Consider the following 14,353-nt stretch of genomic DNA (forward strand, 5'->3'; position numbering starts at 1 on the left):
CAAGGACGTGGGGGTCTTTTAATCGGAAGGGCTGCACGCAACTTCCCCCTTATAAGCCTCATTAATAAAGGAGGGGGGAAGAGCCCCCCCAAAATCCGTCAGCCACCCCCCCCCCGACGTAAGCGACCCCGTCGCCCGCCCTCTGCATCCCTGATGCGCCACGCGGACCGGCTCCTCCGAAGAGGGGGCGCGGCTAGGCTAATGCCCAGCCAATCCCACGCTCGGCAGGCGGGGCGACGTGGCCGGGCGGACCAATGGAAGCCATGGCAGGCCGAGCCCAAGGACAGCGTGGAGGCGGGGCGCCCGCTCGCTTGATAAACGAGCATGCGCGCTGGCGGCCGCCTGTCAGTCCCTCCGCTTGGGTGGCGGGCCTGGAGCTGAGGGAAGCGGCGGCGCGCGTTGCAAGGTGAGCGGGGAGCCGCGGAGGGGGATGCTTGGCCGCCGACCGGGGCGGCCGCAGGGCTGGGGTCCGGGATGGAAGGTGTGAGGGGAGGGAAGAAAGTAAGAAGCGGGGGGGGCACACCGCCCCCCCCGTCTTCTAGACTAGGAGTCTGCAACCTTGACCACTTTAAGACTGGTGGACTTCAGCTCCCAGAATTCCTCAGCCAGCAGAGTTGGCTGAGGAATTCTGGGAGCTGAAGTCCACCAGTCTTAAAGTGGTTAAGGTTGCAGACCCCCTGTTCTAGACTGCCCACCTGGGCTGCTCCCCCTACCTGTTGCCCCCCCCTCACCGCCCTCTAGAAGACCTGGGCTACAACTCCCATCATTCTCCGCCAGCCTCCTCGTTTCGTGGCACTAAGGGCGCTGATGGGAGTTGTAGTCCAGTTCTGGAGGGAGGTGGGGAAAGTGCCATGTAGATAACCCTTTATGGTGTATGTCTTCGCCTTCCCCACCCCAGATCTTGGTCCCCAGGCCTGGATGGGGCTGCTGCCCCCCCCCCCGGCCCATTGGTGCCCCTGTAGGGCAGGGCTCCTCAATCTGGATGCTTGAAGTCTGGAGTTCAATTCCCAGGATTCCCCAGGAAGCATGGGCTGGGGGATTCTGGGAATTACAGCCCAGACGTCCTAAAGGAGGCAAGGTTGAGGAACACTGGGTAGGAGGTGATCTCTTCTTCCCTTCTCTGAGAGTCTGCGAGCCAGGGGGGATGTCCATTATAGAGTAGAATAACAGAGTGGGGACCTTGGAGGTCATCTAGTCCAACCCCCTGATCAGCTAGGAAACCCTTATCCCATTTCAGACAAATGGTTGTCCAGTCTCTTCTTAAAAACTTCCAGTGTTGGAGCATTCACAACTTCTGGAGGCAAGTTGTTCCACTGGTTAATTGTTCTCACTGTCAGGAAGTTTCTCCTTAGTTCTAGGTTGATTCTCTCCTTGATTGGTTTTTATCCGTTGCTTCTTGTCCTGCCTACAGATACTTAGGAGAATAGCTTGACTCCTTCTTCTTTGTGGCAGCCCCTCAAATATTGGAACACTGCTATCATGCCACCTTTAGTCTTTCTTTTCATTAAACTAGACATACCCAATCCCAGTAACCGTTTTATATATGCTTTAGCCTCCAGTCTCCTCATCATCTTTGTTGCTCTTCTCTGCACTTATGTTGAGCTTAGCCAGGAAAAGTGGGTTATGGATAATTTGTCTGATGTGGGCTGGGCTGGCTTCCTAAAAAGATGTCTCTTTAGCTCCATGCTGTCCATCTTACCCTCTGTATCTACCCTCTGATATCAGCTCGGGTTTTGACCCCAAACCACTCTTAGTTTCCAGCTTACTTTCCTTCTTCCAGGCTGATCCAGTTCCTCCTCCTCAAAGTCTGAGGTCGATACCAATCTGCCTGCTGTTCTGTAAATTTCCCAGTATAACTTGCCGATATACATTTTCTTCCCTCCGATCATGATAGACTTAATGTGCAGGTTGTTTCTCAAGCCAGCTAGTCTCCGGATGTCTGTACTTCAATTTCCACCATTCTAGGCCATGGCAGAGCTCCCTTTGAATTTAGGGCATTGAAGTTCATATGTTGAGTGTGTGTCCAGGCTGGATAACACTGATTTTCACCATTCACAAATAGCTTCAGAAGTTCCTCTTCCCCTCAGTGGTTTATTAAATAGTTTGCTGCCTTTTACTAAAATCAGTTAACTTATCACGCACATAACATAACAGAATATATGCAGCCAGGGTTGAGCTTGCTTCGAACAAGCAAAGTTGGAGACCACAAATGACTCCACATAACACAATCTCAGGTTTACCTACGATAGTTCTCCCCGGCATCTTTCCAAATGGGCTTGATGCCAGAATGTACTGTATTTCCCATTCCACCTTCAGTTTCAGCGAGCACTCTAACCCCTCCGAACCAAAGTTCTCTCTCTGCATTTGATCCTTGTACGTATTATAATTCTTCTTGTTCGCTGCACACATTCTAATCGTTTCCCTCTGGGTATCAACATCCCCCTCTCCTGCCCAGCCGTATTCCCTGAATTTGAGAATTGTGGCTTTCTTTCCCAGGAGCAGTCTGCTCCTCCTTTCCATTTCTGCACCCTCAGTGCCTAGTAGCTGAAGCTGGCCGAGCTCTACCATTTAGAAATTCTCTTAAGAATGTATGTTTACTGTATTCAAATACAGTTTTGTATCTCAGCCCCATTCTGCAGGGACTCAACATGCTAGGACAGACCTTACAGGATACCGTCACTTATTCTTTCTGTCTCATGGGGAGTCGGCAAGGTGAAGTGAGAGGTGCTTGTTGAAGAGAAGAGTGGAGAGAGGAGATTCTGAAAGGCCTGGCTGGTAACTCTGGCACAGAGTCGTTAGGTTTGCAGTGTTGTGTGTGTGGGTCTCCCCTCTGTAGAGATGTGGGGGGCTCAGGAGGGCTTGGCAGAATATTTGCAATAGCAAGGAATAGGTATTGGGGTCATCAGCAGGCAGAGGCTGTGTAAGACACACTGGACTACGCCCAAATGGGATTGGAGAGTTTGTGATGTATCTTACCATCACATTAAATTGGACTATTTATCTGGAGTCCTCGTGTGGTGTGACCACAACCTCGGTGTTTTATTAGGCTGTGTAAATGTCCATTTTCTTAGCTGTACAAGTGATGTGTGTCTGTGGGCTTGAGGGGCAGTGATACCAGGAATATTTGGACTTTGTAAGAGGACTGATAAAGATCCTACATAAGAAATATTGGATGTGCTCTTGATGCTCAGTGTATGATGAGAGTATGATGAGGTGGAACTAAATGTGAGCAATTTGGCAGAAGAATATTTATGGAGTCCTGAAGTGGTGTTCTCTGAGCTTGCTTGTTTGCTTGCAGACATTTCATTACCCAAATAGATAACACCATCAGTGCAAGCGAGTGTGGGGTGTGTTCCCTGTTTATACACAGTAGCTTGTGCTCTCAGGGTTGGAGGAATGTGATTTCTCCTTGGTGGTTCCTTGACTGTGGTATTGTTTTCTGCTTGGTTCTTTGTGAGGTGTTAATCCCTGCTTATCTGGGTGTTTGTTGCTGGAGAGGATGTGCCCTAGTTGTTTTGTTTCCTTAGCTTTCTTTATTGTCTCTTCTGAGTGGTGTTTAAAGATAAAGTCCACAGTTCAACTCTGAACTACTTATAATCTCTTCTGGAAGAATATTTATCCAGTTCCTATCAAACTTAGACAACTCTTGGAAGTAGATGCACTTCTGGGAGAAATTTGGTCAGCTATTACGGGCCACCAATGAAACTGGGCATGGGGAGGTTATTTTGGAAGGAGTGTGGCAGATTTATTAAGATAGAGGCTGAGGAAGCTGAGGATAATCAGATAGTTGCAGGAATAGTTGTGTGTGTGTGTGTGTGTGTGTGTGTGTGTGAAGGGAGAATGGTAGCAGGAAGGGATTTGGACCAAAGCTGGCTGAGGAATTCTGGGAATTGAAGTCCACAAGTCTTAAAGTTGCCAAGATTGAGGACCCCTGTTCTATGCCATATTGTACTGCATGTAAACAGCCTCATTTTATATCTTACAAGTATCGGCATACATTACAGAGCTTCAGTATTCAAGAGAAGCATCGTACCCCCTAAAGACGAATACTGCAGCAACCTGTTTTATAAAATAAAGATCTCCTCGACTTTATTGTGGCAGTGCTTAAACTAAACTCTCGGTTCATCCTGGCAAATGCTGAAGGAATGTCCCAAAAGTTATCGGGCGAGATGGAATATAGAATTAAGAGCGTGTGACTTGCTCTTGGCCAGAGAGTTGGTCTAGTGATGGCAGTTTCTTGGCAGAGCAGGAGGTGTGAAGGAGTGTTGCTCATTAAGGCCTGGCTCTTAAATTTTTTGAGAGAAGACTGAGCAGAAACGTAAGCTGTAAAGTAGCAGTTTTCAAAACTGGCAACTTGGACTTCAACTCCCAGAATTCCATGGCTGGCAGTGGAATGCTGGGAGTCGAACTCCACAGGTCTTAAGGTTGCCAGTGTTGGATACCCCTGGTGTAGATATATCCACATAGAGTTCTTTTTTTCTTGGCAAAAGTAAGAAAGCAGATTCCCATTGTCTTCTTATAGGATATATTTTTGACTTCACAGTGGTAGGTAGGTAGGTAAGTAGATAGATAGATGGATAAATAGATAAGCTGGGTAGGTAGGTAGGTAGGTAGAGATAGATAGATAGATAGATAGATAGATAGATAGATAGATAGATAGATAGATAGATAGATAGATAAGGTAGGTAAGTAGATAGATAGATAGATAGATAGATAGATAGATAGATAGATAGATAGATAGATAGATAGATAGATAGATAGATAGATAGATAAGGTAGGTAGGTAGGTAAGTAGATAGATAGATAGATAGATAGATAGATAGATAGATAGATAGATAGATAGATAGATAGATAGATAAGGTAGGTAAGTAGATAGATAGATAGATAGATAGATAGATAGATAGATAGATAGATAGATAGATAGATAGATAGATAGATAGATAGATAGATAGATAGATAGATAGATAGATAGATAGATAGATAGATAGATAGATAGATAGGTAGGTAGGTAGGTAGGTAAGTAGATAGATAGATAGATAGATAGATAGATAGATAGATAGATAGATAGATAGATAGATAGATAGGTAGATAGATAGATAGATAGATAGATAGATAGATAGATAGATAGATAGATAGATAGATAGATAGATAGATAGATAGATAGATAGATAGATAGATAGATGCGTTTCTCAATCTTGACCACTTGAAAATGTCTGAATTTCAGCTCCCAGAATCCCCTGTGCTGTGCTGAGTAGGGAATTCTGGGAGTCGAAATCTACATAACTGAAAGTTACCAAAGCTGAGAAACATTGACCTAGAGCAGGCATGCCAAACTGCCGTCCCGCGGGCCAGATGCGTCATGCCAAAACCTCACCCACCCCATTGTCGGCAATGGGGAAAAAGTCTTGATATGCTGCATGACGTCGCGAGTTTGACATGCTTGACCTAGAGCCTTCATTTCCTGATATTCAAATACTAACTAGGTCTAATCATGCTTAAGTTTTTGAGATCAGCTAATACTCCCACCTGCAGTGGCACAATAGAGATGTAGCTGGCCTGGGGGACTGCTGGAATTCCATTAGGAAAATACGCATTGTGTTTTGCACAACCAGTAATGTGCAGTACTGCTGTTCACAGTAGAGCACGCTTTAAAAAGCCCATTTTTCTGGTCTGGTTTCAATCTACCCAACCCAATCAATCCTGATCCGCCGTTAGTAGCTATTAAATGGTCCTTTCCATCTTTTTCTTAGTTCAACCTCTTAACAAATTTGAGTTCTGAATTAAGAAAGAATGTGATACTACTTATCCTATTTATTTATTTACTTAAGAACAGAACAAAAATCCAACTGATACAAATTACAGCTAAGAACCAGTTGTGGGTCCATTAAACATCTTGGCTTCATTTGTTGCAGGTTTGTTTTGTGCTGATCATTTCAGGCGAAGAGGACCCTTCTCCTGTAACTCATTTCTTCTGAGCTAGTAAGTATCCTCATAATATCATCCTATGAGAGGAGGGGCTTTGAAAATCATTTAACTCAGCTGGACTTCTCTTGAACCAAGAGCTGCAAGGTTGGTTTCTCTAGTGGAGGACGGATTGTCTGAACCGCAGAAAAGTTTTCAAAAAGCAGTGAAGCAAGGGGTCTTCCAGGGTCAAAAACAGAAGTGTTCCCGTGTTTCTGTATTTCCAGAGCACTTGAATAAATGTCCTAGAGGCAAAACTATTCTACTTGATACCGGGGCTTATTGAAACACTTCTGACATTAGTTGAAATGTGTAAGAGTTAGCTTCCAATGTTGGCCATCACTCATGTCCAATAGATGTAGATCAGGGGTCCTCAAACCTGGCCTCTTTAAGACTTGTGGACTTCAACTCCCAGAATTCTGGGAGTTGTAGTCCACAAGTCTTAAAGTGGCAAAGTTTGAGGACTCCTGATGTAGATGGTCTATAACTGTCTTTACAAATAGTTTTCAACTTATTCATTTAACAACCATTCCAAGTTAAAACAGCACTGAAAAAGGGACTTGTAACCTTTTTTCACACTTATGACCATTGAGCATCCTCACGTTCACAAGATCAAAAGCCAGACGCTTGGCAACCGGCATAACAACTGTCCTGCTTGAACAGAAATTTTGGACTCCATGAGTCCTGAATTAAGTTGAGGACTACCTGCCAGTATATAGAAATCCTTTACGCTTTCAGGGAGAAGCTGATTAATTTTGCACAAAGGTTTTGTGTATATTGGAGTGCCTAAATTGTGGCTCAGCTTTAGATATGCGAGTCCAGCCCATTGCTATTTCTTCAGTCAACCCAAAGAAGTGAAAGGGCAAAAAAGAGAAGAGGGAAAAAAAAGAAAAACAATGCATCCGTGGTTTAGAGAAGATTTCATGTAGCCAGTTGTAATTAGCCACTGCATTTTTGGGGGGTTATAGTTCGGCATGACGTGTGAAACCAACCCTTATGGCTTCATATTGGTCAATAAAACCATGAGTAACGACATTGTTTAGCAAAGCAATTCATTCTCCCGAAAGAGATTGAGAATGTATTTCACTTCCTGATTGGGCCTTGTGCTAAAGACTCTTTCTGGATTTGCTTTTACCTGTGTTAATAGGTATCTGTCACCTCTTTCATAAGATGCTGAATAATGTTTAAAACATCATTGCTGAAACCTCTTCATAATGGGTCTCTTGCCCATGGATTCCACTGAGGTGTGGTCCTTGGCCACGTTAACCCCCAAGAGTGGGAAATTGGCCTAGAAATGAAATGCTGGCAAGGCTACAGACCCTTTTTATAGCTTGCTCTTGATTTCTTACTCCTGTCCTCCTTTTTCCGTTGGCTTTAAAATTGCCACAGGCACGTTCCTTCTCCGGCCTTCTAAATTTCCACCTGAAAAGTTGATGTTAATAGAGGCAGTCCTTGGCTTCCGCTCAAAGTGCTACAGTCCCTACACTAGTTTTAGTTTAATTTAATTTAAATTAAATTACAATTACGCGTGTTCCCTAAATTCACGTCTTTTCAGTGGAAAACTTTTGAATGCTGTTGAGGCTTTGGTGCTGCACTCCTGTTTTACGCAGAGCTCTTGGTTCTTTTCTAAATGGTTCGCTAACAATTGCAGGAGACATTACGTCTTTTTTAAACAAGTCTGCCCTGGAGTAAGCTTAAGAAAATAGTAATTTAAATTCATCTGTCATTCCACCCAAGGCTATGTTTGTGCAAAGGCTTGTGTTAACTTCTCTCCACCCTGTAAAACAACTGTGTTTGAAAGCATTCCTGATAACTTTCTGAAAGCAAAGTCCCAAAATGGGCCTAAGCTTTTAAGACGATGGGAATGCCCGATCCCTCTTTAATAAGATTACTGCAATGCGCTGTGCGTGGGGCTGCTCCCGAAGAGCAATGGGAAGCTTCAACTGGTGCAGAATACAGAGAGTAGTCATTGATGCTGGATATACGGCACATGTTACACCATACTGTGTGTGCTGCATTGACTTACCGGTATGTTTTTGGGTGCAATTCCTGGTGCTGGTTATCGCCTTTAAAGATGACCTGTGTCACTTGGGATCAGGTTTTCTGAGGGGCTATCAATCGAGTATTTTTATTACCGTCTTTGACCAGCCTATACAATCAAAGAATTAGCACAAAAGGAGAAATTGTCTAGGACAGTTATTAGGGAAGGGAAAAATAATAATGGGCCAATAAAATAGCATTGTTGTTGTTAGTTGCGAAGTCGTGTCCGACCCATCGCGACCCCATGGGCAATGTTCCTCCAGGCCTTCCTGTCCTCTACCATCTTCTGGAGTCCATTTAAGCTCACGCCTCCTGCTTCAGTGACTCCATCCAGCCACCTTATTCTCTGTCGTCCCCTTCTTCTCTTGCCCTCCATCTTTCCCAGCATTAGGCTCTTCTCCAGTGAGTCCTTCCTTCTCATTAGGTAGCCAAAGTCCTTGAGTTTCAACTTCAGGATCTGGCCTTCTAAAGAGCATATATAATTTAAAATGTTTGCACAGTCGTGTAACTTGGTAAAAATATTTAGCCACCTGATATGTGAGTGTAGGGTTAGCCTCCCTTAAAAATAACCAGCATAAAATTTACCTGTACGGCCCTTGTATTTGGAAACGATTGGGGAAATCAGAGCACGTTTGAGGGTGTCCTAGGGCATTGATTGAGGACATGGGTGAGTGTTTCTTCCTCCCTGGATCCACAAGGACCACGTCTCTGCGAATAAAGGCATCAAATCGGGCTCTAGAAAAGGCCGATCTATCTTCGCTTAATGTTAAGTTTTGTAAGTACCCCTCAACAGAGGATTTGCGACTGTCTGATAATTGCTGATAGAATGCAGAGACACTGGTAGTAGCTGAAGGACCATCTTTTTCCAAGAGTCTCTGCCCGTCCAATTCAGTGGAGCTGATTGCAGCAGATCCCATCAGAAACCAGAAGATGGACCTTCTCTGTGTAGCCCCTGCTTTGCATAATGTCCTCCCCTTGGAGATTAGAATGGCCTCAGTCCTGCTGTTCTTTTGTAAATCTTTTAAAATGTGGCTGTGTATCCAAGCCCAGAGATCCACTGAATATGCTAAGGCAGTGTTTCCCAAACTTGACAATTTTAAGGCATGCGGACTTCAACTCCCAGAATTCCACAGCCAGCAATGCTGGCTGTCGAATTCTGGGAGTTGAAGTCCGCATGCCTTAAAATTGTCAAGTTTGGGAAACACTGTGCTAAGGTCACCGTTCCTTGACTTTACTGTTCATTGGTTAATTATTTCTGCTGCTGTGTTTTGGATGCTTATTGTTTAAAATGTTTTTAATTGTTTTTATAGTTTTGGAAGTGCAAGCCACCTCGAGTCTTTGGTTCAGATGGATGGCTTATAGAAATTGAATAAATGAATGATTGAGCAACAAATTCATGTAAATATCCATAGCAGAACATCCAGATTCAGCCATAGTTTCATTCCATACAGCATTAACCTTGTGAACTTTCAAGCTTCCTCCTTCCGTTATGTATTCAAGATGGACAGTATTTAATATTTATTCGTTATGTATATGTAGGGGTGTGGGTCTATATATATGTTGTGCATAGTATGTTTAGGTGTGTGTCATGTATGTGTTTCACTTCGAGAGCGGGCAACTAAATTTCATCTTTGATGTGTGCCGTTTTGCCCACAGTAAAAAAAAAATGACAATAAAGGTTATCTTGTCTTATCTTAAGTATGAGAGCATCTAGTTTAATTTTTTGGGACTTTGTTGGATTTGTTAGACAGGTATATTAGGACTGGCCATCGGATACTATTGGCTTTTCTATGGGAATTGCAAAGAGATTTTTATGTTTGATTTGGTTTTTCAGCCTTTCCCATTAACAACTTCCTTTGGGGCTGTGATCCAGACCTGCTCTGAGTCATGCTCAAGTGACTAAAGTTTGAAATCTGTCAGCAGAAATCTCTATTGATTCTGGCTATGAGCCTATCAAATGGGTCAAGAAATGCAGAACTTTTGTAGGTCATATGTAGTGGGGTTGGCAACAGATGTATGTATTTTCTATTTACTTAGGAGCAAAACCCAGCCCACCCGGGTATTTTGAAAGAAAAACCGGCTCAAAGATAGTTTGAGGGAGCAATATGGATGTGTCTGCACAGTTGCCAGAAATTGAGCTTAACTGTAGAAGAGAGTTTTTGAGTTTTTAAAGTATTTTCTGTGGAAGGTACAGGGATAGCAGATTGTGTCTAGGTGGCTCCCATGGGACAGCATGAGTGATTGTTCTGGTTTGGGAACAAGTTTTAAGTCTATAATCTCCTCCACATTTGTTCAAAAAAACATACATACAAAGATATGTGTGTATAGAGAGAGAGCGTGTTGAAGGAAAAGTCTTCATCATGGTTCAGTCCAAGTTGGGAATAAACAACATGGCGACTGCTTTAGAAAGAAGGTTGCAGTTTATTGAAGAGGAGAGCCAGACAGAAAAATGGTTCTGGAAGAAAAGAGAGAGCACATGTAGGGAGTGGGTTTCTATACCCTCTGGAGCCTTTTGTTTGGAGTTGTTTCCTGTTCCGGTTTGAGGTTTTGTATTTATTGTGTCATGTATTCTGACCTGAGTCTGGATGTACCCTTTGGCATCTGTGAGTTAATCCTATTATGTCCTGTCTTAGAGTTTGGGTGGGGTATGTAGATTCTAGGTCTTTGTCTTCTTAATCTTCTAGCTTCAACTTTCCTGAATGGTTTACATCTGCATTTCTACAGAGCTGGTTTCTGCTTGAGGGAGGGAGACTTGGGGCTATTAAGAAAAAGTGGGCATGTTTTTCTGCCTCTTTAACATCCTTTAAGGAAATATATTTTCCTGCCCTTTTAATATTTCCTTCTCTGAGGGGCTGACTTCCCACAAGAGAGAGAGAGACAAAGACAGACAGACAGAGACAGACAAAGACTGTGTGTGTGTGTGTGTGTGTGTGTGTGTGTGTGTGTGTGTGTGTGTGTGTTGAAAACATATGTGCCTGCAGAGATGGATAGATTTGATTGACAAACCGGATAACAAACCAGCCAGTCAGATTTTAGCCTTACCTCTTGGAGAAAGTACATTTGTTTTAAAAGTGAGTCTTGCCTATTTTCTCTTCGTATACTAAACAGGATTCTCTTCTCACCAATTGTCTTTCCAGGAGCTTTAAAGCAATACAGAATAAGAAAGGACACCATGTCCTTGGTTTTGAATGGCCTTTAAGTAGGTTTCTAAACTGCATCCCAGAATTTGGCGGTGAATCTCATCGACAATAGAAAAACTAGATAATGGGCAGCAAGGAGAAACAGAGACAGAGCCTGGGGTTGGAGTCAAAAGAGGAATCAGCCTAGAGTCCTTATGCTCCGACAAGTGGTCCAAGTTCAACACCTCCTGAATTCCGTTAACTTTTATCTAGCGCTAGTTTAGTGCTAACTGTTAAATTGACTAGATTCTTGTGTATAGGCATGAGCAATATATCAGCTTAACTAGAACTTGTGTGGTCCTGATTATTCGCGCCTGATACAAGATCCCAAACAGTTCTCTGTATATTTATTGTGACTTAAGTTATAAAGTTATTTTAAACTTAGAGTAAATAATTATTGTGCTTCTCACACACAAATTCTCTTCTTTTGGCCTAATTACATGGATCTTAATTATAGCTTTTGTCCCAGCACTGTACGGTCCTAGTTAGAGAGCAAGAATTTTTTGAAGACATTTTCTCTGCTTGATTTTTGTAAGCTAAGCCTTGTGGTTTTTTGTTAGGGGTGGTGTCTTTCTGAATCACCACAGTTTCCAGATAATTTGCAAATGGAATGATGCAGGGCAAAAAAAAAAATCCATAAAATATAATACAAGTCAACAAAAACGGTTAAGAAAGCAGAATAAGACTCTGGGACAATATGTGCTCTGTGGCTTTGTTTCACTTTGGAAGCTGCTGGCAAGAATGACAAGGTATCAACACAGTTGGTCAATGCATCTCAAACAGTTGGATTAGTTTAGAGGTTAGTTATCTTTAGGGTTAAAGCCCGTGTTGATTGAAGGAATTTGTGTGATGGTGATCAACATGGATTGCTTAATCAATAGAGGACAAGGACTGTTTACCTCAGAAAAAAAAAACCCCAAGAGAGGTCAACAAGCCCTCTGTGCTCGGAATACTACCTTGCAAAATTAAGAAACATGGACCCAGAGCCATGTTTGTAGACACAGGTTCTCATTTTATCTTCCATGTCCTTCATATACCAGGAAATCCACTTCCTGATCAATAAGTCTTCGTCAAGGTGCCCTTTTGAAGTGACATTTTCAGTTCCGGACACCGAATTTCTTTATTCATGATGTGCTCCCCTTTTAATGTTTGCATTATGAATTATAAGCAGTGGTTAGATTTCCAGTTTACGAAATTAAACATGGTGAGATTCAGTCGAATTAGAGTTGAGATCTGCCTGATTCTGCACAGCACCTGATAACCTGGAGCATTAAAAGGCATTGCAGACAGAATTTGATAGAACAGGTTATCAGCTACAATAGGCTTGAGCAATTGGTGTTCCTCACGTTGCATGGTCTTTTTTTTTTCTTTTTTGTGTGTGACTTCTTAAAGCTCCTCTTGCCTGCATTGCTGGTTTGTGATAGCAAATGCAGAGAAGCTGTAGCTGAAATCTACAAGTTTAGCCACCCTGAATCATCTTGTGGGGGGCGGGAGATGGGCAGCATAGAAATTTGATAAATAAAATAAAATAAATACAAGTGTAGATTTAATAGAATTTAAAACCGGGATGCAAATAGAATAATATATTGGGGAAATCCCGTCTTTGCCCTTATGAATGATGTGGCTGTCCCTCCCTTTTCATTATCCCGCTGGGGCTCTTTCTTCCCCCAAACAATCTGTGGGGCCCTCTCCATTGCCCAGTTATTCCTTCGCTATACTTCGCTGTTCCTTTGAAAGTCACAAAAATTGTCGAATAAATACGGCGAGGAGCAGAGCAAGGGTTGCAAGGAGCTGTACTAATCCAAGGGCCTGGGTCTGTCTTTTCAGCTTTTCAACCATGTTTTGGAGCGGAAGGTGTTGGAGATGGACCTTGGGGATGCAACTATATCTCCTATTTCTGACTTCGTGGACATGGGCTGACACGAAAGCCTTGACTCCACCTCCCATCACAGCAGCCTCCTTTCTGCAGGACCTTTTCCTCCGCTATGGCGAAGAGGACCGGCTCACCTTACTGCAGTTGAAATCTCTATTGACACGCCTGCATGTGGGCATTGAACGCCACAATGTCAGTCACACGCGGCAGCAGCAGCAGCAGCAACACCAGCGGAACCTATCCTGGGTAACCCCCTCCCCTTTCCCATGATGACTCTGTCCTGTTTTTTTTAATTTTAGGGAGGTCTATAAAGGATCTTAACCCTCCCCCAAATTATTACATTTTAATGTAGCCTATCCAGAGAACTTTTGCAGATGTGTCGATTGACGTGCAGTAGAGGCCTTACAGTGCTTTCCTAGGAATTTAAGCCATAATCACTAGAGCAGGGGTCCTCAAACCTGGCCGCTTTAAGACCTGTGGACTTCAACTCCCAGAATTCCCCAGCCAGCCTGGGGAATGCGTGCCCGGCTGAGGAATTCTGGGAGTTGAAGTCCACAAGTCATGAGAGGGCCAAGTTTGAAGACCCCCTGAGTTAAGGAAAGGAGATTAGAGAGAGTGTCTCACCTGTGTGTCTGAAGAAGCACAAGACCCACTGTGGAAATCTCAACCTTTTTTTTTGCCTTGTAGTGCTTCGGTTCTTCAGAACTCTTTGCCACACACAATCTGAGTGAATCATCCCGTCTTGGGCAGAGCGAATTCAAAGAATTCTGCCCAACTATCTTGCAACAGCTGGAGTCAAAGGCATGCATGCCGGAGAACCTGGAGAAGGAAGAAGAAGAAAGGATGAAGGAAGGGAAGCCAAGTTCTACAGAAGGTCTGTGCCTTCAACCCATTTTATTTTGCGCCTTCAGGGCATTTAAGCCTCGGTCTTCCTAGTCACCTTCTCAAGATGTTGTTGAGTGGAGAACTGGTGTCCATCTGGATTGCAAAGTACTCTTTCTAGTCGGTTTCCCCTTTTCAGTTGCCTCCGTGCTGTAAGGGTTAGTCTTGTACAGAATCTGCAAGAAATAGAGGATAAAAGTGGAAGTACAAAGCTTTGTTCTCTTTTCATTTTAAAAAATATGTATGATGCTTTCCAAAACTGGTTTTTCAGGAAGCTTCTGAGCCGGCTGCAAAGATAGCTTTTCAGCTACTTAATTTCAAGTAAGTATCTACTTTGGCGAGTCAGTTTGGTGTAGAGAATTAAGATGCTGGCCCAGAAACCAGGCGAGCTCTACTCCCACCTTAGATGTGAAAACTGA

At 43.4% G+C, this 14,353-nt stretch overlaps 1 protein-coding gene across 2 annotated transcripts in view; it reads left to right on the forward strand.

Moving 5' to 3' along the window:
• The first annotated feature begins 298 nt into the window (after window positions 1–298).
• SLC39A14 (solute carrier family 39 member 14) overlaps window positions 299–14,353 on the forward strand; it is a 29,638-nt gene continuing 15,583 nt past the window's right edge. The window contains exons 1-4 of one of the 2 annotated variants that reach the window (XM_039354272.1): window positions 299–406; window positions 5,912–5,978; window positions 13,007–13,298; window positions 13,740–13,926. In XM_039354272.1, coding sequence (XP_039210206.1) covers window positions 13,017–13,298; window positions 13,740–13,926 — 469 coding nt within the window. In that variant the 5' untranslated portion in view covers window positions 299–406; window positions 5,912–5,978; window positions 13,007–13,016. The remainder of the gene's footprint in view (window positions 407–5,911; window positions 5,979–13,006; window positions 13,299–13,739; window positions 13,927–14,353) is intronic. The other variant, XM_039354271.1, reaches the window with a different exon arrangement.

The sequence above is a fragment of the Crotalus tigris genome, unplaced genomic scaffold, assembly GCF_016545835.1.
Source record: "Crotalus tigris isolate CLP2741 ecotype Arizona unplaced genomic scaffold, ASM1654583v1 scf7180000018549.3470463, whole genome shotgun sequence".
Classification (NCBI taxonomy): Eukaryota; Metazoa; Chordata; class Lepidosauria; order Squamata; family Viperidae; genus Crotalus; species Crotalus tigris.